Raw genomic sequence first — 27046 nt, forward strand, 5'->3', positions numbered from 1 at the left:
CAGCATCCCCACCACCTTCTTGGGGCTGCCCCCCCCCCTTTGCCTGCCCGGCCTCCGGCTACTTCCGCCCCGCTTAGAGCCCCGCCCACTCCCTCGTTTGATCTCACGCTTCAGCCTTTCCCAGCCCCGCCCCCTAGCCCTGACGTCTCAGGAATCTCACGAGATTACGTTAGGGCGGCCGGCTCGGTGCCGCGCCCCCTCTCCGGCTCTTCCTTCCCTCTGGGCGGGTGTGAGAGGCGAGTGCGGCGCGGCGCGGCGGCGGCCGGCTCGGCCGCGGTGCTCTGTGGGATAGTGGGGGAGATAGAGGCTATCCTCGGTGCAGACTCGGAGAGCGCTTCTAGGGCCCGGCACAGGAGCGGGGCATGAAGATGGCGGACGCCAAACAGAAGCGGAACGAGCAGCTGAAGCGCTGGATCGGCTCCGAGACCGACCTGGAGCCGCCCGTGGTGAAGCGCAAAAAGACCAAGGTGAAGTTCGATGACGGCGCCGTCTTCCTGGCCGCCTGCTCCAGCGGGGACACGGACGAGGTGCTGCGGCTGCTGGAGCGGGGCGCCGACATCAACTACGCCAATGTGGACGGGCTCACCGCGCTGCACCAGGTCCGTGCTGGGCCTGGCTCGGCCTGGGCGGGGGGAGCCGGGGCTGGGCCTGGCCGCGCGGGGCCGGTGGCGGGGAGGGGCTCTGGCGGGGCCGGCAGCGCGGGACTCGGTGATCGGGGCCCGGGGCGGGGGAGGAAGGTGCTGCTCAGCCTGGCTCCAGCTCTCCGGAGCCGGTCTGTCCCGGGGGTGTCGGTCCGGGCAGAGGGATCGACCCAGCGGACGCTGCTCTGCCGCGTTCCCGGTAACCTCTGGGTTCGGTCCCACTCCGCTGGCTGCGACGCAGGCTGAGCCCTTTCCTCCCCCGGCAGGGGGACTCCGGGGTACCTTCCCTCGGAGGTGGTGCCGGTGGGACCCCGTTGGCCGTGGTTGGCATTGGGGGTGTCACTGGGAAGCGGGGTCCGCCGGGGCCCTGCCCGCTGTGTGTCTGGGGAGGAGAGGTGCCGCCCCGCAGAGGGTGGAGGCGAAGCGCAGACCATGGGTGGTGGGTGGCGTGGTGAGAGACGGGGTCACTCCCATGCTTGCTGTTAACATCGGGAGCGATTTCTTAAGAGCCGCTCCGACTCCTCCAATTTCTCTGCAGTTTAGGGGCTTTAATCCGCTTTTCCTGAAGGCGGATCATTTATTTCTCCCTGGTTTCTAGGGGGAACTAGTGTTTTGTTGCTAATATAGAAACGTGTGTCAATAAGAGACAGTCTTCTTTCTTTACTGATGGTTTCTACCGCACTGTGAAAGCCCCACTCTTAGGTTAGCACTGTGTTTTTTACAGTATATTTTTCCTGCGGTAGGAGGCTGTAAGAAGAGATTGCTTTGTTTATGATTTCTATACTGAGATGTAACTTTAATTTTGGGTGGGGGAAAAAAAAAGTAGCCGTTAAGTTTCCTCAAAATGGATGCTTTGTGCATGTTAAAGTTTTATAGCAATCTGATTGGAATCTCAAAATGTTAGCCAAATAAGGAAAGGCTGTGGCAATCCAGAGATAATGCCGGTTTGCCTGAATAGTTTTCGTTTCTCCAATAGACCAAAAGCTATAGCAGCATATTAAATTTACAGAACATCAGAAAAGCAAGAATAATCTCTTTGACGGATTAACTTTTTGTTTTGAAAACTAAAGCTCTGTAGTTCCAGAAAGACTGGGTAGTTATGAGTTCTAGTTTGATTAGGTAAAATCTTTCTAAAATAGTGAGGAGTTCAGAGCAGTCTAGTGACAGTGTTCTCTCTTTCTAAACAGAAACTGGTGACTTTAGTGTGTAGTAAACCTCATGATGTTGAAATAAGTATGAGGAATGCTCCATGTATTGTAATAGCTAAAGATAAATGGATTGCTGAGTACTGGATTTCATGTTTTGAAGTATTACTGTAATGGAAGGTATATAATAACTTCACTGTTTCCTGTACAATAGCTGTCATCTGCCCTTTCATTGGATTATTAGCCTTATTAGAATTGATATGCTGCCTACTTGCAAAAAAAAAAAAAATCCAATAACAACAGCAAGAATGAACGTGACAAGTTATAGGGTAATCATCAAATTTGTACTATTCTGGCAAACTCTTTAATTGCAGTATATGTTGTGTTGTACGGCAAACTAGTATACTGTAGCGTCGTTTCATCAATCTGGATACTTGTAGTCTGAAGAAATGCCTTACTAGACAGCAGCTGTGTCTTATTTGGTTAGATGTTAATATGTAAACTGGCTCTTTCAGGTCCAGAATGTGTAGAACTTTTAATAATGGGAACAAAAGGATGATGTGTAGGTTTTTATAATTATTAGTAAAACAATAAATTAAGAATATTTTTCTGTTTTTTGGGAAGTCTGAGAAGCCTTTTTAAAAAGCTGGCAAGGAGGAGTCTCTTTGACAACTTTATGATACAGTAATGCAACATTTTTAGCAATTATTAATGTCAGTCTTTGCCTCCGTGCTGTCAGACTTACGTCCCTCCTTGATCAAGATAGCTGCAGATCTTTGGTTTTTTGCTTAAACTTCTGTTGGAATAGTTACTCTAGTGCAGTGGTTCTCCATCTATTTATCATTGTGAGCTGCATATTCAACACTATATGTGTATATATACTACCTGTATAGCCCTGAGGATGTCATATGGGCTGCAGCTGTGTGCTGATTGCATCGCAAGCAGCCCATGGGCCAAAAACCATTGCTCTAGTGTCACTTCTATGATATAACTAAAAATGGTTTTAAGAGGCTTCTGTCAAAAAACATCTAAAGTTGAAAAGCAAACTGGGAGATGTAGCTGTGAACTGAGTGTTTTCTTAAGGTATAAATGATTGTCTGCTTCTCTCCCCTCTCCCCCCATGCATATCAATTGCTGTGTCCCTTTAATTGACACACAGTCTTTAGTTTAGCCATATCCGTCTGTTATATCACGCTCTTGTGACAAAATAGAATAGAAAATGCTAGACACCATGTTGATAACAGATGGGTGTACTCTAAATCAGAGCTGCTATGGCATGAAGTAAGGCCATATGTACTGTAGTGAAACTTCTCAAAAGATTACCTCTCTTGCTAATGCCATTGTGATTTCACCAGTGTCAGTGATGTTGAAAGCCATGTTGTACACAGGACTTCAGGATTGCCATAATTTTTATACATGTCAATCAGTTTAGACCTCTTCATCCATGTGAGATAAGAATACCTGCATGATGTCTAAAATGAAACGATTTATCCCTTTTTTTGGATCACTTTCTTTTTCCCTATTCTCATCCATTTTCTTCCACATCAGCTCTGTTCTCCTATCTTGAGTGACCCACCGTGAGTTAGGTTTAGTGCATTAAAGCAGGACCATAAACCGTTTTTTGTGATATTTCCATCTAGATACAAGGCAGTATAGGAAAAAGGGGTAACCAGCACTTTACTTGAAAGCCCTGGTGGTTGGTTGGCAGTTTTTCAACACTTTCAGCCCTGAACACATGGGGTAGCTTTCATTTCATTTCAGGGTATAGCTACGCTGCAGCTAGAGGTGTAATTTCCAGCTCAGCTAAATATACACATGCTAGCTTTGATCAAAATAATGAGTGAGAAATAACAGTGTAACTGTAGCAGCACAGGCTACCTGCCTGAGAATAATCCTGTTGGAGTCCCTGGGTGAGTATTTAGGCAGCTAGACTGCTGCTGCCACCACAGTTGTTAACCTGCTTTTTTAGCATATTAGCTTGATGAAATTTGACACATGTATGTCTACCCCACTTGAAAATTATTCCTCCAGCTTCAGTGTAGATGTACCATCAGTTTCCACTGTAGCAACAAGTTGTGCTACCAGCCAAACCATTGGGACATCCATTAGCCAATCTGTTCCAAAAGTAAGACTCAAAAGCTTGGGTGGAGTGATAACATTTTTGCCCCTCTTCTTGTATAACAAAACATTCTTAATGTGCTTCTTTCTCAGTATGCATTCTGAAGGCCAATGTGTACTTCAGACATTTATTTCTGAGATGGAAAGTCTGTAAGTGCCTCTCTCCCCCATACTGCCTACACACTTTAATTCTACAATGATTTGACACTGTTAATTGCTGATTTCATTTTATGTTTTGCTGTGCATGGTACATGTTATCTGTACTTCTTTTTTTAAAGGAACACACAATTTTATACTACATTTTGTCACTTTTCCCACCTATATTCCAAGTAGCATTTAAGCTTCCTGTACCACATCAGTGAAGAAAAATATTTTGTTTTGTAATGTAGGTTAGAATAGATTATCATAATGGTCCCTTCTGATCTGAAATCTTTGAAATTGAATCTTATTTTGTGCCTTTGACAGGGCTGGTTTTCATGTTTTTTGGGTTGGGACTTCCTAATTTGAAATGTTCCATTAACTCAATGGAAGTTGTAAAAGACAGAATCTGAATAATGCATTTTTCTATAAAATTGTCCTGTGCACAGATGTAATGCAGGGATTGTGGGGGGAATCTCCAAAACATTTCTTGTGATGTGTTCTGCCAAGTGTTGCAACAGGAACTTAAGAGAATAATAGAATCAGAAGGTGAAATGTGATGTCATGTGCTACTTGCTAGAATGTAATCTCTGAGGAGGGGAAGAAATTGCCAGTGTGCGGCTGGTCTATAAAGCCTACACATTGTCACTTACAAAAAAAACCTAGAGATTTTTTAGTACAGGCTACCTTTGAGAGCATACTTACTGACATGAGCAACATGCAAATGTGTCTTTTGTTTTTGTTTTCCATTGGGTATATAAGTATCTTCATGTGCACTGGGTTTTATGGAAATGATTGCTTGTAAAAGGAGACTGCCATGCTATTTTAATTGATCAGTAGATCTAAATTGCATAGGACGTATAGTATCTTTGAGCAAATAATTTAGTTTTGTAGTTCTCATTAGTGGCAGCTTTTAATCTATACTAGGCTCTTCTGTTGGCTCATCTCTAAGGTATGGACTGCTTTGTGAACAGTCAGTTTGTCTTCCTACACCTGTGAACTGTGGGGGAAGTACAGACATGATTTAACCGCTTAGCTGGTGATCAAGCTGATGTGGGAATATAACACTAGCTATTTGAATTGAGCACTTCATATATATGGTGCAGACTTACTTCAGTGTTTTACAATCCCTTAAATTCCTCTTCCTAACAAAATCAAACTGCTGATTAGTTTGAAGAAGAGCTCTGTGTAGCTTGCAAGCTTGTATCTCTCACCAACAGAAGTTGGTCCAATAAAAGATGTTACATTTTAGCTACAAGGTTGGTGAGGTAACTTTCGTGTGGGGCGTGAGAGAATTGATTTTAAGAAGATATTAATGCTGTTGTCTTGGTATGGTACAGCACTGTCTCAGCATCAGCTAGCTAACAACAACACTGCTAATAAACACGGATCATTTACTATAGAACTGTACACTATAGAACTGTACAGTGATCTGTTTTTGGCTGACAGCTGTGAATGGATTCCACTGGCATAAAAACAGAAGACAGCTAGCTATAAGGCTGTCTTTTGAGGACCTCCTTGCAATCCCTGGGATAGGAGGTGTACCAAGAGCAGGAACACAACATATAGCACAGCAGCCCATTGGTAGCCAGGGACAGGTTGCAGTAATCTAAGCCCCCATCGATTTATGATGGGGTTGCAGAACAACTTGGGATAAGCAGAATGTATCCCTCTTGTTTCTGATACACTGTACCCTTAGAGATGAGGATTTTAAAAAATCCTTTATTGGTCATTGTTCTGCTCTTTTCCTTTTGCGTGTCTCTCAGTGTGGACAACAAAAGTGGGGAAATCAGTTTCATTTCTAGGTTCTTAATATTGCACTGTTTGACTTCAGACTAGGGAGAATGCTTATTTGTTTTTAAAAATTAATTGGAATGTAAAGAAATGAGCAGAAACATTTCTGTTGGCCATAGATTCTGTAAAGCCTGTTATTTTCCAGGAAATGGGAAGAGAATAGTATAATACTTTAGTGTGACCAAATTCATATCTTAATAATTAACTCTTAATTTCCTGACTTCTGTGCTTAATTTTGCAACCTTAATATTGCATTAATAGTGGCTTATCTGATATCCATCCTCTCTAAAGAAGTAGTGGTAGTAGAGGAAGAGACTGAGTGTATATGAAGTATTGGGCACATGAGTTGCTCTTTCATATTGCATGATAACTTAGTGCACCTATAATACTTAGCCTACATGTTAGAAAAAAGTATTTTAGGCATGTGACTGCATACGATATGTTGTAGTGTGCAATAATTGTAAATGTTAAACCTCTCCAAACTTGGCTTAGCAGCCTTGGCATACAGATAATCCTCAGTAGCAAATACAAGTTTGAACCCAATCTCTCTCTTTTTTTGAGTTAAGTGTGTAAAGGCATTACATTGTCCCTGCTTAGTGTCTATTTTAAATGCACAGGTACAATAGCTGAACTGAATTCTAGCATGTAGCCTGAGAGAGAGCATGGGGAAACTTCCATCCTAAAAACAACTGGCAATGATATGAGTAGAAACATCTCTTCAAACTTAATTATTATAATCTCTGTAACATAGCATTTGAATAATACCCTTATCAGATGGTAACATAGGTTTCATAACAAATTCAAAACATAGACAGTAACTCCAGCCAGTATCATTTTCTTTTTAAAAATAATTTACTGTTCAATGACCATTTCTTCTAGTTTCTCCTTGTAAACTTTACCATGGCATTAAGTATTCTTGATTCAGTACACTGACGTATTTACAAATTTTATTGGCAAAATGAAACGTGCATAGTAAATGCCGTGCACATTCTAACATAAGGTACAGTTGATTGATTTTAATTTTTTCCCTTTGTAAATACTGTTATGGTAAAAGAAATGTTACATAAACCACTCCATGACAATAGGTGGTTTGGGAACCATTGCATGTGGAAATGAATGTGAACATATTCGGGTTGAGGAAGTTACTTGCTGATCTAGGCGGAGTCTACACTACATGTGCTATGGCTGCACAGCTGCAGTTATGCTGCTGTAGTGTAGACACTTGCTACAGTGACAGAAGGGGTTTTTCCATCACTAATAAATCCATACCCTCAAGAGACAGTAGCTAGGATGATGGAAGAATTCTTTTGTCAAACAAGTACATTTACGGTGGGAGTTAGGTCAATCTAGCTATGTTGCCAGTATCTGAAATTTTTCATAGCCCTGAATAATGTATCTAGGGCTACATAATTTTTAGGAGTAGACCAAGCCTAGCTTTTGAACATGACTTGTAACTGTTTCACTCCTATTTACTGAAATGGTATATTCATTCAGGTTGTATTGTGACCTCTGTAGGCAGGGACTCTGGGGGTAGATCCTCTGCTGGTGTTAATTGTTACTGGAACTATGACTTCAATAGATCATCCTTTAGCTGAGGATCAGTGCCCATGTCTTCTGTGTACACATTGTGGACGTACTTGGAAACAATATGACAAGCTTTTGAATGGTCAGTTCTGTATTGTTTTGGTTAATCTTATAATGTCTTTTCCAGTTAATAGATTGTTTACTGATGTAAGAAATTTGAGATTTCAGAGGACCACAGAAAAGAACACAACATTCAATTACACTTACCTGATTTAAGGATTTGATCAGAACAATAAAATATAAAGGTCAAATTACAACTGTCTGTCAATAAGAGCAAGCACTTGCCTCTTAATTGTCTCCTGCTCAGTTCTGAGATGAAAACTAAAATTTTAGCCATCAAGTACATCACTATTAAATATTCACTACTTAACATGCACTGAGTAGTACAAAATTTCAGACTACATGTAAAGGTAATTAATTCTTATTAATTTGTTTCTTTTGTTGATCTGGCTAATTGGAATAGATCTGTGAGTTTGTATGGCTAGCTGTAAGCAATGCGTGTTCACATGCTGTCAGATGGGTGGAGGCATTCCAAGCTGTCATGCCTTGCTGTATGCATTCCTGAAATGAGTCAATGGAAACCATGGCATAGGAGTGGAGGCATTCCTCAGCTGTCACCTTTCTAGCAGTGTGTTAAAATGCATTGTGATACAGTATAAGGCAAAGATTATCACGTATTTACAACCAAAAAAAAAAGTTGTCATGAGTGTTCTCTGGAATTTTAAACATAGGTTTTAAATCTGAGTAAGTTTTGTCAAACTACCACCTACTAAAGTGGTGTGTTAATGGATTTTAAGACATCGCTAACTACTATATGTGAATTTCTGAAATGTTTCATCTTGACTTCCACTTGAAATTTATTGACAGAGTTCAAGAAATGTTTTTGAGTGTATGTGGTGGCATTCAGTTAGCATAACAGTTTCTCCATGACTGTCATACACCTTAGCGCTTGTTAGGAATATAATACTTATGGGGGCATTTTAAAATCATAAAATCAATGTAAGTGATCTTTGGTAAATACAGGGATTTTTGTTAATAGCCTGAGGCACTACAGACAAAATAATCACACAGAGGCCTAGTTTGGCATTGCACCTGCTTATGGTGGATGTGGATTTTCTCCACAATAGTTAGGGCTTCTTACATTTAATTGCTAATAAGAACTGTGCAGCTCTAATTATGTCTTCAGACAAGAATATGTCACTCTCTAAATCAAAAGTGGCTGGCCACAAATCATTTTAGAACTAATACTTATGTTTGTAACACCAGAACGTCCTAGCTAGTGCTTTCCAAATTCATAGGAGGATAGGGACAAACAAGAAGGATAGAGAGAAGAGATGCAGTGTACAGGCAAATTAATTACTTTGGCATATGGTTTTTTTTAATAAAAATGTCCATCCATAAACATAGAAACTCTCTGTATCCCCTGTTCTTTGTTGTGTGTTTTTTTTTTTCTGTAAAATATCTTATCTTTCTCCCTAAGGCTGCCCTAAGTCAAATTTTTTTTTTTACAACTTACCTCTATCTGGGACCTACCTCATTAATCACTGGGGATGGGGGAGCACTGAGCCAGTCAAGAGCTAAATAATGTGCACACAATTCTAGTAATGTGGCTCTGCAAGATCTTGATTTTGGAGGGAGAGGGGTCAGGGCAGGGCAGGCATCCTTGAGGCCAATCTGCTTCAACAAAAGTCTGTTGTGGCTGTCAGCCACTCTCTCTTTGTGTGTGGAATGGCTCTAATTTATGGGTTTTGTGTTATGAAGTTCTAGACTTTAATACAATACTAAGTCTTCTTTCTTATAGGTGTTTGATTTTATTCCCCCTAACTTTGCTAGGTCACCGTGGCTTACTTCTCTGGATTGCTAGTTCACTGTTCCTTTATGTGTTAGTGTGAACCAGGATGGATACAAATTATTTTTTTAAAAAGTGGTTATTTTATCCGTATTTATGTTGCTTGTTCTTCCCACCAGATAGTCTTGAATTGCTATGTCATAGTAGAACTTCAGACTTTTTTCTGAGTTTCACTCTTAAAATTCACAGCTATGCTGAAATTAGCCCAGCGCCTGTGAGAACATTCTTACTGTGAAAACATAAGCTTGAACACAAAATTGACAGGCATATATAGCATTCTATATTTGCAAGTAACACTACCTTCTGACATAATGATAATTGAAACTATAGCGTGGCTGATACGAGAATCTAATTAATAAATAATTAATGAACAGTTAAAGGAGGCTGATACAATTAATACAAATGAGCATGGGTGTAAGGAAAATAGATCATGTCAAACTAACTTTATTTTGTAATGAGATTACAAGATTGATAATGGTAGTAGTGTTGCTGTAATGTGCCTAAGGCGTTTGACCACATGTACCATATGATATTTTTTATTAATTTTATATTATTTTAATTCTTTAACATGGCACATGTTAAGTGGATTAAAACTGATAGGTCTCAAAATGTAAATATAAATGGGGAGTCATCGTTCAGGGGTATGTTTCTAGTGAGGTCCTAGAGTTTGGTTCTTAATCCTATGTTATTTAGCATTTTTAATAATAACCATAGAAGAGAACATAAAATCATCTCTGAGAGTTTGCAGAAGACCCATAAATTGGGGGAATGGTAAATAATGAGAAGCACAGGTCATTGATTAAGAGTGATCTGGATCACGTGGCAAGCTGGTGTCAAGCAAACAATATGCATTTTAATATGACTAAATGCATTTACATCTAGGAACAAAGGATGCTGGTCATATTTACAGGATGGGGAGGACATGATCCTGAGAAGCGATGAGTCTGAAAAAGATTTGGAGATCATAATAGGTAATCAGCTAAACCCGAGCTCCCAGCACGGTGCTTTGGCCAAAAGGGTTAATGTGACCCGTGAATGCATAAAATAGTGGAGTCTTGAGTAGAATACAGAGGTTATTTTATCTCTGTATTTGGCACTGCTGTGACTGCTGCTGGAAGACTGTATCCAGTTCTCATGTCCTCAATTCAAGAAGCAGTCAATAAATTGGAGAAGGTTGGTTCAGAGAAAATCCACAAGAATGATTAAAAGAATAGAATACGTGCTTCACGGGCTGTGATGACACCCTCCACCCCCCAAAAGTGACAACCCCGGCATGACATGCCACCCTTACTTCTGTGCTGCTGGGGGTGGTGCTGCCTTCAGAGTATCCAGCCAGCAGCCACTGCTCTCTGGCCACCCAGTTCTGAAGGACTCTGGCTGTCAGCCATGCATGAGTGCTGACTGTCAGAGCCACAGCATGTGCAAGAGCTGACTGCTCGCGACCCCCTTCCTCCAAAATAACCTCGCGACCCCTTGAGAGTTCCTGACCCCCAGTTAAAGAACTCCTGACAACAAAGTTTAAAGGAATGACTTGATCAGTTTATAAGTATCCACTTGGGGGAACAAATATTAAATATTTGGGGGAATATATAATATATGGGGGAACAAATGTTTAATAATAAAAATAACAGTGTAGTAGACAAAGCTATAACATGATCAAATGACTGGAAGTTCAAGCTATGTAAATTCAGACTGGAAATAAGATGTAAATTTTTAAGAATAATTTACCATTGGAACAATTTACAAGTATGATTATGGTGAATTCTTCATATCTAGACATTTTAAAATCAAGATTGGATGTTTTTCTAAAAGTTCTGCTCTAGGTATTATTTTTGGGAAATTCCATGGTCTGTGTTGTACAGGAGGTCAGACTGGATGATCACAATGTTCCCCCTTCTGGCCTTGGAATATGTGAACCTATTGAACTTCTGAAGATCAAGGAAACTGAAATTCTTTGGCTAGGCTATGTTTCTCCATTAGTTTGTAGTTGTCATGTGCCTTGTACTTCTAAATCATGTAGCTTTTCAAAATTACATCTGTAAGTGCCTAAATGTAAGCGTAGGTTCCTAGTTTTGAAAACTTTTGGCTTGTGTATTTACAAAAAATAAGTTTGCAATAACTTAGTTAATGTATTGAAAGTCTCATCTTTTCAGTGCTAACAGTAAAGCAGTCTTGTTTTGAAATGTAAAGTTTTAATAAATATAACTTTACAATGTTGTAAACATGCACATGCTTTGCTTTATTCACATGAATAGTCACTGAAATTAGGCTATTCTATTCATATGAACTGCTTCATGTAACTACTTGAGTGTTTCTAGGATCAGGATCTTAACTTTATGTATCTTGTCTATAGCATTTTTGTAAAATTTGAGACCCTACTGGCGGGGTCCGTTTAAAAAAATCTCGGCATGTAATTAAATTTTAAGTTTACATTAACACCCTTTCAAATGAGTTTTACTAATCTGATTTGGATCAGTTTTTTTTTTAAACAGTTGACTTTAAGTGTAAATTGCCTTGATCTAAAAATTACTTTGTACTGTTGGCTTTAGGCTAGATGGTGCGTAATATTGCATAAAAAGGGCAGCTGAGGATAAGTGGTGGATTCGCATCTTGTGCCATTCTCCTCTTGGGTTTTAGTCCAGGTAAATAAAGAGTGAAGTTTGTAATTGTATTAATTGTGCCCAGAGCCCCCCCCCCCCCCCCCCCTTAGTATCACATGGAATTAAAAACACAAGTTACATAAAACTGCAAATTTTAAGAAATTTTACATTCTCCCTTTGTCTAACCAATGAAACTTCTGCACTTTATTATAAGGACCCAAAGTGATTAAAGCTACTTTGAATAGAGTATGTAATTTGTCTCCAGCTCCATGGAGAACAGTTTAACACTTTCTCTTTATAAGGAGAATCTTTGTGTAATGTCAGTTTCTTGGCTCTCAAGAATAGCATAGCAAAGAGGATGTGCTGTACTAATATTGTGGCTGTCAGTGGGTTTCTGTATGCAGTGCCCTTATTAGACATGTACTGCTGCTTTACTCTTTGTGCAGACTATCTAGACAAATGCCTGGCACTTGTCTGTATGTAGCCAAAGTGTGGAACAGGGGTATCTCTAATACTGATACCAGCATGTCACTTTATGTACTGGAGACCTAACTTATGTATTAAGGGAAATTTATTTTATTAGACTGCAGGAAGTTACTGTAAGCTATCCTTACTGGTGTTTTAGTAACTTTACTAAGATCTAGGAGGAGTAATATTACTATTTAGTTTCTACTATTAGTTTGGGAAGAGACGGTTAATTAAACAAAGGTGGTATGTGACTATTTTCTCTCTGCCACTAATTAAGCAAACCTCCCCTCCCCCAAGACTTAATTTCACTTAGTATATGAATAAAAACAGGAAATAATGGCTCCTATTTTGCTATCTGACATGCCATGTCATCCTCACCCCACAGTCTATTGCAAAATTTAGTACCTTTCTCAACTACGTGAACAATTTTGAACTCCTGGTTTATGTACAAACAAGATCTAGCATTTAGCACTGAAGATTAAAAACTACCTCTTGATTCAAAAGCAATTTAAAAAACTACTAGAACTGAACATATTTGAATCTTTATCATCGGTACTTCCTAGCTAGAGGCCAGTACAAAAATAGGCCAGGACAGCCCTTGCTGTTAAGCCCTATATGTCCCTTTGCTTGTGGGGTAATTGGAATACTGGACTTCTCACCAGGAAATCTATTTTGACCCTGCTGTGGTAGTTCAAAATACTTGGTCTTGGAAGTGTTTGAAATGTCAAACTTTCTCTGGCTGCAGTGCGGGGAAGGAAGGATAATCTTTCAAACACTCCAAAAGCTTCTGTTAGTATATAGTACTGTGCAATACATACATAAATGTTGAAAAACTTACCAGGCCAGCTACTGGGGGAGAGAGGGCAGAAGGGGGCAAAGGGGTCTTCATTAGGGGTCCAGAAAAAGTGACTTCCTGAGAAGCCCAATCCATGACAATCCCCAGCTTGTTTGTAAATAGGAAGGTTAGCAGTGAGTAGTCAATGGACCTTGCATGGGGTCTCAATTCTTTATATCTTCCTTGGGCCAGTATGTGTAAGACTAATTGTATTCCCCCATAATTGTTGAAAAGGAGAAATTTTGTCTGTTTGCTCCTTGGATCCTGGCTGCTGCAAGCAGGATAAGAAGCCTATGCTATTCTACCCTTTTTCCAGCTTCCGTTTTTGGAGTATGCTTATCCCGTGAATAACTCTAGTGACTGTCTTTGCTTATAGCTTTTCATAAGGGTATTCTGAAACTAACAATTCTGGACTTTTTCTCTGCTGCACACAAGTTCTGAATGCCTAGTTTTACCCCTCCTACTCTTAATTTCATGCTATTGCTGTTGGGAATACCGTTTGAAGCAGCAGAGGCATTGGAGCTGAATGTTGACTGGGGGTATGTCTGCACTAGAAAGGTAGGTCGACTTACAGCTACCACAGTAATTACTGCAGTGATGCATGTCCACGCTACCTTCCTTGAGTCGGTGGTGCACGTCCTCACCAGGAACGCTTCCATCAGCCTAAGTGGGGCAGTGTTGGGAGGTGAGAGCCCGGTCTGTTTGTCAATTTCACAGCTCATGGAGTGCTCAGCCGGGGACCAGGTCCTGCCACTTGGGGCTTCTTGCGCCTGCTCCCAGCTGGGGGCAGGATCTAGGTGCCCAGCTTTCCAGGATGGCCAACAGCAATGTAAGTAACACACAGTCTACACAGACACTGTGTCTCCCTAACTACACTGACATAAGCCTTACGCCTCTTGAGGAAGTGAAGTTATGTCCGTGTAGTAGGGTACTTACATCAGCGGGAGGAAAGCTTTAGTGTAGACACTGACAAGCAGCTTTATATCGACCTAACTGTGTAGTGTAGACCAGCCCTTACTTAGAAAGATAACACAACACTGGTTTGTGTTCAGTTAATTAAAAAGTTTAAGTGGAGGGACTAGAAAACTAGCCCACCTAAAGGAGTTATATTCTGCAAAAATCAATAGTTGAGGGCTCTCACATTTGTCGGAGAAAGCTCTTCACTTGCCACATGGCTATTTGAAGCACTGCAGGTAATTTGTACAACCATGAAAGGGTATGTCTACTTAGCAAAGAAAAACCTGCAGCTGACCCGTGCCAACTGACTCAGACTCACTGGGCTCAGGTTGCTGGCCTGTTTCTTTGCTGTGTAGAGTTCTAGGCTCAGGCTGGAGCCTGGGTTCTAGGATTCTGCGAGGTGGGAGAATCCAAGAGCTATTTACACAGCGTGAAACAGCCTTGCCGTCCGAGTTCCAGGAGCCTGAGTTGGCTGGGATGGGACAGCCATGGGTGATTAGCTGCTGTGTTGACATACTCTTAGGCACTCACCGTTCTTCCTCCCCATGTCCGGAAATAGTTGTACCTGGGTACCAAATACAACGTTTTCTTCTCCAATTCCCCCAGCTCTTCAGCTGCAGTGCAGAAATAGTTTTTCCTTTCTTGACTGTGGGGGGCGGGATTGCATGTAAGGCAGTGAGAAGTAAATAAGCTCCTTTTTCTTTTCCTGCTTTTCACCATCCCTTTCTTTCATCATCCAGCCCTGACTCATGATTTGGCTTATACAGCTGTTGCTCATAATTTTCACAGCAGGCCTACGCTGCTGCTACTTGTAGCTTTCTCTTTTGCAGTAACTGAGTAATTTGGTCTACCTTTTTTCATTTTTTTTCCTCCCAGAGACCACACCATCTGTAAAGATGCAGATAAAATTCTTTCTCACCACTCTGAGCAGCAAAAGTGAAACTTCCAACCATCAGGTTCGTTCTACCTAGGCATCTTAGAACTGTGAAACTAACCAGAATCTTTAAATCACTCTTCTGTTCCTCACTCTGAAAGGGGAGGTAACTGTTACCAAGCTGTGATCATAATTACAATTACACTGCAGGAAATGATCTTTAAATAAGGTGAGTTACAAAACAGGGAAGGCTAGTTTTGTAGCTAAACTGCAGTACTAGGAGTCAGGGAATCTTGGTTCTATTCCTGCTTTTGTAGATGTAACTTAAATTCTGCTTGTTCCCCATTTCTTAATGGTAGAAACACTTGAATGAAAGCATTAATGTATTCTCAGTAGAAGTTTGGCCTTAATTCATAAATATGTGGAAGACACTGTTTCTGTAATATCCATAAGAGTTAAAAATGAGGTTTTTTTTAAAAAAAAAAAAAAAGTAATTGTTTTAATCAGCCAAGTTATGAATAAAAATTAGACATTTGAGAGCTTGAGGTGTCACGAACGGTCATTATTAGGATGACAAAAATGTGGCAGGATAACCCAGGAATGGATTCTTAAATACAAGTCTTACAAAATGATTAAAATACTACCCTACATGCAAGTTGTCCACCTCTTTTTTGAAGGAGGGACCAAAGTGATGTCTGAAATCAACAGAAGTCTTGTCTGTTGGCTTTAAAGGAGTCAGGGTTTCACCCTAAATCTTACCCCTCTATTACTCACTGGATGGATAAAACATTACAAGACTGAAGTACAACCTAAACATTGCTCTTGATTTCTGTAATTGAACTTTTTATTTGAATTTCTTGGGAAGTTGTTACTTAAACAATAAAATCTTCTAACTTTTTGCAAAGACTTGATTTCTAAAGCCCCATTAAATGAATCTAAACTTTTACTGGCACACTTTTGCCCCTGCCCCTTGAAGGGCAAAACTGAAAATTGTGCTAAGGAATTAATTGCCCACTTTGTGTTTCAGAGGAGAAAGATGCTTCATTGGCCTACAGAGTCGGATGTATTCTATTCTCTTGCCTTCTTGCTAGAGTATTGCCAACAGGTCTCAAATAGCTGAATGGCAGTGTGGCTGATATTTCAAATATGCACTGGCTAGTAGGTATCTAACGCTGATTTTAAACATCATTTGCAGCAGTCATTTTTGTGCCAGCACAGCACACTTTTGGGACAGGACAGTGCAGCAATAGCTTCTAGCAGAACAGCCGTATGAAATCTTTACGGTTACGACAAAAAACGACTCTTGTAAATTATACACATTTTCCTGTTTCTTTAGAAAAATCTACAACTTTGAACAACCTTACTAGCCTGTACTAAAGAGCTAGTTTAGTTCCTAAGGACCAGCTGTAATCTACTCTATGCATCAAAATATAGCCATCAGAGTTCTGATTACTGAATATTTGCTACTGAAGAGATGTGCTATGTAGAGAACAAGCATGGGTTTTGTCTTTCAGGTAAGTTCAGCTTTCACTTGGGAAGCTAGTTTTCAAATCAAAACAATCTTTATGCAAAAGTGATCTCTATATCATTAAGTAAACATGGAACATCAAGATATCACTCCTAATCATCATACTTCAGCCTACATCCATCCTGTCCATACTGCACCTAGATCTATATTTTTATTACTTATTAGCCAATTATCTTAACTGGCTGACTAGTTAATTTTGTGTCCACACAGTTGAAATTACAGTAAAGCTGTTCATTCAAACGTATTTGCTAGATGTCGATGCATTCTGCCTATCTGTCTTTTTGATGAGCACATTCTTGCAGTGATACAGCAGTACTTGTGGCATCCTGCACCAAGGGGAAGATAGGTTGTTGTTTTTTCCCCGGAGCCTCCCACTTTCTACCTAGGGTTATGGACTTTCTTTTTTTGAGAGAACACAATCCTGCCATGGCCATTTGGTAACATGGAAACCTCCTAGTTCTAAAAGCTGCTATATTTTCCAGCTTTAGGATTTTACTGCTTCACAGCAGGGTGGAATGATATCAGTACTGAGATGATACATAGGGGCTTGTTTTCAGGTGCATGTAGAATTTTATGTCCTCCTTGGCTGTCTCATACATGGGTGGCTTTCTGCTGCAAGACAGATGCGCATTTCCGACAGAAAAGCGAAAGTGACTTTTAGTCACCCATAGGCATCTTACCCAGTCAGTCCAAAAAGCCACAATATTGTCCCATTAATGGGTAGATGGGCAGATCTTGACCCAAGCCAGAGTCTGCCCTGCTTACAGTTTAGTATTGCAGAATGTGTTGCACAGCCTAAAATTTCCAGTACAAGTAGGTAGGGTGTTTGTGGGGGGGAGATAAAGTGGAGGGAGCTTAAATTCTGCAGGAACTAACAGGGTAGACACCTCAACCTCTGAGAATACTACTTATTCAAAATGTTTTATTGCAATTTTAAAATGTATGTAAATGTTGGTAGTTGGTATTAAAATCTTAACTCTTGCAAAATTTATACTTTTTTGAGCTAAATATAAGTAGAGTTTCTTATACTTTATGTAATATCTGAAATTAAACATGAGGCCCAAATTCTGCCTTTAGGTGTATCTACTTGGTTCCTAGCAAACCTGGTGGAAGCCCCACATCCAAGTACAAAGTATAACTCCAAATCATGCTATTTGCATAACTGTTGTGATTTATTTGTATTACCGTATAAAATCAGGGCCCTGTTATGCACTGTAAACACACAGCAAGAGACTGTCCCTGCCTGGAAGAATTATGCTATACATAGACAAACCACACAAATAGTATGAGATGGAGGAGGAAAGAAGCACATTAGAAATGAAGTGACTTTACCAAGGACACACCACAGGTCAGTGGCAAAGCTGGAAATAGAACCTAGACCTCGTGAGTCACAGTAAAGCACCATAACCACTGAACCATGCTATACTTCTAACTACTGAAGAAAAATCTCTCTCTTAGTTACTGTAGAAATTCAGTATTTTTCCCCCCTATGTTTATCCCTTCATTCAGCAAAATGAGTCAAGGAAAATCTACCACCCCACAGTGGAATGGGGTATCATGAAACAATTACAACCCATTCTCAGTGGGGACCACATCCTGAAAGAGATCTTTCCTGAACCCCCTCTTCTGGCCTTCAAACAACCCCCAACCTTGTCAAGCTCATCAGATTCAAGCTCCCCACAGACCAGGACCCACCAACCCCAAGCAGCACAAGACCCTGCCATAAGTGCAAAACCTGCAGACATATCTGCAGTGCTACGATGATCAGTATCCTCCAACAAGACACCTTTCAAGATCCATGGGTTCTTCACATGCCTATCACGTGGTGTATTTCATCCAATGCACTAAATGCCCAATAACTATGGGGGTGAAACCAAACAATCAGTGTGCTCTTTTAATGAATTGACACAGAAAAATAAGACAAAAACAATATTACCCGTGGACAAACACTTTTCGTGAAATGACCACTTCATATCTCATCTTTCAGTCCTTGTCCTCAAAAGAAATCTGAACAACACCTTCAAAAGACTATCATGGGACTTCAAATTCATAACTTTGCTAGACACTAAAAATCATGGTCTTAATAAAGACACTAGATTCGTGGCTTATTACAACAAACTAACCCACTAATCCCTTCTTTTTCTCATCTTTTGGCCTGCCTCTTGGAGTTGCAGAGGTATTAATGGGCCACTTCACCTTGGATGATCTCTTAGAATGTTAACTACTTATGCTAAACAATCTGTTCCTCCTTGTATTTAGCTGTGACACTTTTACAGTTTACATTTCCCAAACCTGAAAAAGAGCTCTGTGTAGCTCAAAAAATTATTTTTCACCAATAGAAGTTGGTACAATAAAAGATATTACCTTGCCCACCTTGTGTTTCAAGAAAATTTTGAGAGCTGCCAGCATTTCATGGATCTTCAGTTCCTAGCACAGGACTTAAAATTTGAAGGCATACATTATGCCTTGAGAATGTCCACTTCTTTAACTCCCTGCTTTAGACTGGTGATTGAGTAAAGAATAGTTAAAATAATCTGTTCCTGTAAAGTCAAGCAAATGTTAATTTTTTTTTTAATTTAGTATAATTGTGGGATTACAGATCATCCTGCTGAACCCTGGACATCCCAGTTGAACTGTGTTCTCTTCTGGTTTGGTGTTGATCACCCAGGTTTATTGGTCACAGACTATTAGTAGTTGGTTTCTAATGTCATTGAACCTAAAATTGCTCATCAGGTCTTGGTGGACATATCAACCAAAGATCCCAATGACCTTTGGTTCAGCTGACAGAACTTAAACTTGGGTTCAAGTTTACAAAACAGTGTTTGGAAGTAGTTGAGATGAATACTGTGCCGTCTGCTTCTTTAAATCACAAAAAGCAATAGTGTCTTGGAAGAAATTGTAACTATCTATAGCAAGCTTTCACATGACATTTTAAACTTCTCAATTCTGTGATACAGAAAACCAAAACCAATTTAGAAGAGGATATTTTGTGAGGGGTAAGCTGTTTTCATCTAGTTTACATATGTAAGAGTAAGGTAATAATTATGAGCTTGACCCATGGGAAAGAAGTAATCGGAGAATAAACCAGATCAAAGAAAGATGTGCAAATCTCAGGTGTTGGGAGTAGAAGATGGGGAGGCGGGAAGCAATAGTAAAAATGAGAAAGCAAACAAGATTAAAAGACTTTCAAAATTGCTCCTTCAGTCCACTTAGGCTCTGCCCTATAAACTTAATTTGCTGCCTAAAACAGATGTCACAATTACCAGTGCGGTAAATAATTCACTCATTCATAAGACAAGGTCCTGCCTGAATTACTGACCAGTTAGTGAGTGAAATGTATTGCCATGTATTGAAATTGACACAGCTAAAAGCTTAAGAATCTCTACCTATTTTTCCTTTGCTGTTTTCTTTGGGCAGATAATCTGAAGTGGTCTTGTCAAAACAGGACCCAAGTCATGCTTCACAAGTTTTCCTTAGTTATCTTTGTCTCTGGGTTCTTTTTGCCTTGACAAGTAATGCTACTGCAAGATAGCACTTACCGTCAGGTGTTCAGCTTGAATATGTTTTCCATGACCTGAGCCACATTGTGGGAGGCTGTGGACTCCTGGATAGAGCTGTGTTCAAGGCAAAGGATGAGAAGAAAACATTTGTGTCCTCCATACAATTCAAATGACTAGCCCTGACAGCCCTAGGAGGCTTAGCTCCTCTTTCTGGGAAAATATACCAGTTATGTTCCTGCTTTGGGAGAATCTACATTCTGACCTACAAAAGATTTTAAAAAAGGGGATGTGCTCTTTTGCTTCTCTGTGATGTATAAAGACTCAGAAGTTTTGTTTTTCCAAAACTAATCCCCTTGCTTGATTGTTTATATTAGACTTCTGGTCCAAAGAAGTCTGGGAGTCTGCAGACTGTCTTAACATTTACAAAGGGGTCCACACCTTCATCTGAAATTCTTTAGGGGTCTGCAAATGAAAAAAATTTGAAAACCTCTATATTAGACATACCAAATCTTGTTTTTCTGGAGAACCTGTTAGACATCTCTCAGCATATTTAATGTATGTGGTTATACCTTAGTGGAAGGGCAGCAAAATTGCATCCTTAATATCTTGGTGAAAGTGTTAGTTAAAGTTAAGTATTAGAATGAGACAAGCTTGACAGATGACCAAAAAAAAAATCTCTTCTCTTCAGAGCACTCAAACTGATAGGAACTGCAGTTCCAAATACCCAAGGCCTCTGGACCAGAATGGTGAAGCCATTAGTCTCTTCTTGTATTTTCCACAGTGTTTTGGTTATTAAGGGAAAGGCATAGAGAAGACCTACTGGCAGAAGTGAAACAGCATATGCATTAAGCTCTCCCACCCTTCATTAATTTACATGAATACAAAAGAAATTGGTGGGTTCTCTCACTTGCTTGCTAAAGTTGTTCCACACTGATATCTCAAGTTCTTGCACTACAGTGGAACATGGACTCAGAGATGCTATTTAGCAGTGTGTGCCAGCTGCCTGCTCAGCTAACCTGCTTCTGTACTAGTTGCCTTTACACAGGACTTGAACCAAAGCCAGATTTTGTTATGCAGCATCAGCCTCCTCTCCCACCCCAATTGCTCATAAATAAGTTACTGTGTTCATCACCACTATAGTTCTTGGTTGAGTAAAGAACAGGAAGAGAATGAAAGGCGATTGATGGAACAATCTTGAGTTCCTTCTTCCTCTTAGCAGACAAACCAGATAATGCAGATATCTATCTCAAATCTGTTAGTTTGCAAAAGAAAGTTGTGACAGTTAATTGCATCAAGTGGTGGAAAAATTTTGTAAGTAAAGTTGTGAAGACAAGTACTGCATGATAGCATTATCTGAGAAGTGCCACGTGCCTTCCTAATCCATTCTGAATTTGAATTAGCTCTGCTAAGAGCTCCCACACAGTTTGTCATCCCTCTGAATTGGATGGTTTGAAGATACATGTTGACATTTCTGGAATTATTAGAGAAATATATAACTTAATAATTTTAAATGTAACTGCAGGTTCTTTATGCCTTCAGTTTTGAAGGGATACCAGGTGTGATGCTTATGCTATTGTCTGTTCATGGGCTAGACTTTCTCAGTGGAGGCCTTGGGCTCAGATGCTTGCTTCTCCTTTGGTCCAGCAAAACTTCAGGGCTCAGTGTCAGCACAGTCCATCTATTTTTTTTTTTTTGGCTTTGCCTGAGTAATATTAGAGGGTCATAGTGGTTGTGGGGAATGCATAAAATTCTGCTGTAGTGGGATCTGATAGAAGGCCAGTATGCTCTATGCTTTGAAAACTATAGAATTTTGGTGCTTCCTTTCCAAAAAAAAACCCCATAGAATTCTGCATTTTTGGACATGGAAGTCACCCTTTTTGCTGCAGAGGTGCCTGACATTTTTTATTCTTCGTGTCCTCTCAGAACCTGACTGGCTTCTTTGTTCTCCAGGTTACAAAGGAGAGTTGTATCTCATACTCCCCATCGGTCCTTAAAAGGACAGAAATGAACTGAAGAGGGACCTTTCTTCTGCTTGCCCAGAGAACACTCAGCATCTCTTGTTCATCTGTTTTACCCTGGGTTTTCTAAAGCTTGTGTTTTTCCTTGCATTGTTTTGGTGAGGCAGACAGCCAAGGAAATGAGCTGCTACAATCCCCATCTTTTCAGGCTGACCTTGAGCTGGATGGGTTGTCTAAATGCTGACAAATCTTCACTGATTGCTGACAAATTTGAGAATGGGCATCTCTTTAAAACTCAGTTTGGGAAGAACAGACTAGCGAGCTTCAGTACCTCACTTGCCTGTCTGACACCCACTCCTTTTCTGATACTGGGAAAGTGAGACACAAGCCATCTCAACTCTCTCCTTTCCAAAAAGCCGCACGTGGCAGACGTTGGTGCCTGGGAAAGGCAAATGAGGAAGCGTAGCAGTAGGAATGGAGGGAGGTATGTTGGGGGGAACCCAGTCAATATGAGCCTATGTGGGAATGGGAATCCCTACAATGAGAGAGTTTTACCTGACAGTTTTTCCTCAGCTTCTTTGCAAAGAATCAGTGTTATGTTTGCAAATCTTTTATTCTGCCTTTCTTTTTTTTTTTGCTATGATAAAAAATTGATTGCTGCAGAACTTGTCCATTATACTAGGGTGTTCAAAGGACAACTTCTGAGCCCCCTGAACACCTGATGTAAAGGCCACGTGTGTTATGCAGCACAGACATTTCCCTCCAGTTGCCACAAGTCAGTTCAAGATCTTATTCTACCCAGGGGGACATGCAGCCATGTCTGTGGGGGTGAGAGGGTGCGTGGGAAGGGGACTCGAACAGGGTTTTTGTTTTTTTTAACAGTGAAGTGAATGGCTTGCAAGAGGAGGTGCCTAATTAGTGTAAGAACTCTCTCCAGAGTAGGTATTTCCCTGGATGTGCAGAGAATCCACTAGAATTTCCCACAATTCTTTCAGGAATTGTGCTCTTGAGTCCTGGTGCTTAAAGGGGCAGGCTTCTTTCTTCAATCTTCATCTGCTTATTTTCTTCACTCCTTAAAGCTATTCTATCTCTGCTGTCCTGTGGCAGAGGTCATTTACATAGGAGGGAAGGAACCCTTTTCCAATGAACTTGAAGAGATCTGCAGCTGTGGGAGTATGTCTTTGAGGGTCTATGTTCCATCATAGCTTAGGCTCCCTGAAGAGCAGGTGCCTCTTTCACAAGCCATTGCAGCCCCTAAGTTGAGAACCATTGCATTAACCTCTTCACTGAGGTTTTATTTGTAACAGAGCACAGTAGAATGGAATCTATTTAAGATCTCCACAGCCTCCCTAAATTTTATTTATCCTATAAATCCAGTAGACAATGATCTCTATTTAAAGAATGGTAGCTATGCTGCATTGATTATGTCCTCTGAATTAAAGTTGATAGGAATGTAAAGTGATAGATTGTATTATGCGGGACACTATCACTACACATAGTTTTATGGCAAACAAAACTCATCTTAATTAGGATCCTTGTTCCTGTTTCAGAAAAATAGGTAGTATATTTAATTATAGGATAAACAGATGGCAATAACATTTTTGCTGAAACAAAAAATTGAAAACGATTGCTTTTCTTTTAGTTTTTAATCTTATTGTAACCATGGTCCTGTAAAACGTAAAAGTTCTAAACACACTTGGAGTGAAGGCATCCAATAAAAACAAACCAATCTTTAGTAATGGAAAAAATGACTCAAAAGTAGGCAAAAGTAGAAGCTAGCAGAAAGGCAGTTATACAATCTTATCCTTAATACAGATATGAAAATTAAGCATTTTATGACTTGTTCTCATGCATGTTGCTGAAGACAATTCTGTTCTATTGGTTGCCCCACCACATAAACACCTGAGTACATTGTATCCTGGCACTGCTTAATTTTAAACAAACAGTATAAGTTCTGGTACTTGCCAAGTTATGGGCTTTATGCTTTTATAAGTACTTCAATGAGAATTTATCACTTGGTATTTTATTTTCAAAGCTCCTTTCAGAATTTAAACCAGTGAATATGGAATTATCTAATGAGCAACAAAATCATTTTTAGAATAGATATCCTGTTGTGTTGTCAAACATTGCCAACTGCAGAAAAAAGATTTATCTGGCAAGCTCTCTAAATAGCACTTTCTCTGTTTTCTGGCAATATTGTGGCATGGGGGCGAGGCTGCTGACAACACTAATACACACACAAGGGACTATGCCTAATAATTTTAGGGTTTGTCTATGTAGGGATTTAGTTCATGCAAGCCAGAGTGTCAATCTGTAGTTCACTAATTTGCTGCATGCTATTTTGCCATGTGGACCCTGCGACTGAGACTAAAAGTTTCATAGTGCACTTTGACACTATGAAACAGGAAGATGTCAGTGCACTATGAAACTTTTAGTATGCAGTAGCAGGGTCCATGTGGCCAACTAGTGCACTGTAGATTGACACCCTAGCTTGTGTGCACTAAATCACTGTGTAGACAAGCCCTTAGTCTTCAAATTTCAATAGTTTCAGACATGTAGGTGAATTTTAGGTTTTAATGTAAATGAATGAGTAAACTAAAGTTGGAATAGAGTAACTAAAGAGTACACTAGGGTCTTGGTGTGTGACAGCTGGGTAGAACTGTAATTGTTGTGTTAAAATTTGACTGTAAATTTCAAGTCTTCAGTTTGAGACTTCAGAATAAATCAGTTATTCTACTACATACAAAATCCTGTGGGTTTTTTGTGCATGGTACCATGTTAAATATTCACATGACAAACTTTGTTACATTTAACGGTAAGACTAATACTTAATGGTTAACTGTTAAGTATTTTACATCCCTAATTGCAATGCTAGGAATTGTATTGAGATATGTTTGCTGACCCTCTGTTGCCATGTGAGGAGCATCTTTAAAAGTATTAGGATAAAATTTTTAGAAACCCTGTATTTATTCGAACACACTAACTCATTATCTTAAACTGAGGAATGGATACTCACTCTTTCCCTTCCCACTCTTCCTCACGTGCTTCAGTTTTCATTGCTCACGTGTTTACCCACTCTCTGTAGGTAGTTGTTCTTTAAATATATTTGTTAAAGAACCATGAAATAACACTAGTCTATAATGGTAATCCCCATGCCTCTTTAAATAAACACACATTCTGGCTAATGCCTTTTCATCCAAACAAGGTCTGGCTATTAGGCAGAGAAACTTGAGGAATCTAGGAGTGATTGGTATTTGTCCATGAACCAGTCTAGGTGGAAATAAAAAATGACTGAGGCCACTTCAAGCTCCTGTTTAAGATGCCACTGATCAAACTAACCCGGGAACAAGTGGACATCCAGACTACTGGAAATAAAAAGCAAATTAAAAACTGATAGCATATGTGTTTACACAGTGTGTCTTTTGGGGTAGTGGGGAACTCATCGCATATATCTGAGGCCAAACATTTAGAATTATGCATAGGTTTTGTGCCAGCTGGCTACAGTTCAAAAAGAAACTTCTGGGTGGTGGTGATAGAGAGCCACACAACTGGAAGCGCAACAGTTCAATTTGGGTATGGACTCAGATCAATTTCAGAGTGATAAGGAAAACCGTTAAACTATATTTAGACCACTGATGTCAAACCTGGGCCTTATGGTCTGGGTCTGGGCTGCTTTATGTACTTGTGACCTGCATGGCAAATTCAGATTCTGCAGAACCATAATTCTCACTGTCTTTTAGCCCTTCCAATTGTAAACAGTTTTTAAACTAATTCAGTGTTATCTTTCATTTGCACACAGCTTGAATCAATGACAGCCCTTATCTAAGTACACAACTTGAACCAGTTTTAACTAAAATCAACTGGCTAAACCAATGCAAACCTCTTTGTATGTTTAAATCTTTTTACACCAGGATTATATCTACTTTTACTTTAAACTGGATGTAAGCTAATTTTATGTTCAGTAATATTTTGTTAAGGCAGATATAAGGTTACCTGGTACTGTCACATCTCCTTCCAAAACAAAGTGGCTAAACTTTAAGGTTTTCACAGCCAGGAAGTGTTGAGGTAAGGTAGTCTTCCACACAACCTTACCTCTGCCCTTGTAGATATGACAGTAAGCATTCTGAATATAAATGAGATCTGTGCTCAGCACAACTCCTTTGTTGCTCTTAATCAGACAGTTGCCATATCCCTCAATATGATGCATTTAGCAGTATTTATCTGGGAAGTGCTTGCGGATGGTTAGTGTGATCACGCTTGCCTTCTGAAGCTGCTGTTCAATCAGGACTGTCAATAAGAAAAGGAAACACGCCTTCCACTTATCAAAAGAACTCCATGCATATTCTTGGTGTCCACCAGAATTCAACATCTGCCCTGTAATTAACATAGTCACAATGGCATGGACACGATTCCTGTCCTCTATTGTACTGTTCTTCTGGTTAATATGATGGTGATGGTGTCACACATCACTTCGCACCACAAAGTATAGTAAAAAGAGTAGTTGAACATGATATCTCAGAGGGATTCTGCAAGACAGGAAGAAAGTGGTTAGAAGCTACGGTGTCTCTGGGGGTTTCTTGGTTGGATTTAGCTAGTTTGTGTCAGCTAATCCTTACCTAAGCTCCTCTTTTTATTAGTCAAGATGAAACCTTAAGAGTTCCCATACACTACTCGTCACTCTCCACATCCTTGCAAAGGGCATAGTCTTAATGCAGGCACAAGTTGTGGTACCACTCAGTGTGGGGTGCAGAGATGTTACCTTATCTGTGTATACTTCCTTGTCTTTAGAGCTTAGGTTAGCCACACTCCATATTGTGCCAGGGTATGCCACAGTGCTGAACAGGCTTGATTCTACCTAAGATGCAGTGAATTCCCCACCACCACCCTTTTGAAATGGTTATGAGGTGACATGACTGACACAAAAGCACTTTGTGCTCATTTACTACCATGTTGCTTCCAGATCTGCCATCGTTGTGGCCTCTTCATGTCCCTGGTGGGACAGGGGCTATGGAGGGGAGGGAAGATGGTAGCCCAGGAACTGTGAGGCATTTATATCC

The 27046-nt window shown here is 40.1% G+C and overlaps 1 protein-coding gene across 1 annotated transcript in view; it reads left to right on the top strand.

The window, feature by feature from the left end:
* The first annotated feature begins 231 nt into the window (after nucleotides 1-231).
* The window catches only part of PPP1R12A (protein phosphatase 1 regulatory subunit 12A), a 204056-nt gene continuing 177241 nt past the window's right edge, over nucleotides 232-27046 (top strand). The window contains exon 1 of the mRNA XM_067559898.1: nucleotides 232-599. Coding sequence (XP_067415999.1) covers nucleotides 363-599 — 237 coding nt within the window. The 5' untranslated portion in view covers nucleotides 232-362. The remainder of the gene's footprint in view (nucleotides 600-27046) is intronic.

This window comes from Emydura macquarii, unplaced genomic scaffold (assembly GCF_026122565.2).
Source record: "Emydura macquarii macquarii isolate MOO-44397 ecotype Brisbane River unplaced genomic scaffold, CSIRO-AGI_Emac_v2 contig_2205, whole genome shotgun sequence".
NCBI lineage: Eukaryota > Metazoa > Chordata > Testudines > Chelidae > Emydura > Emydura macquarii.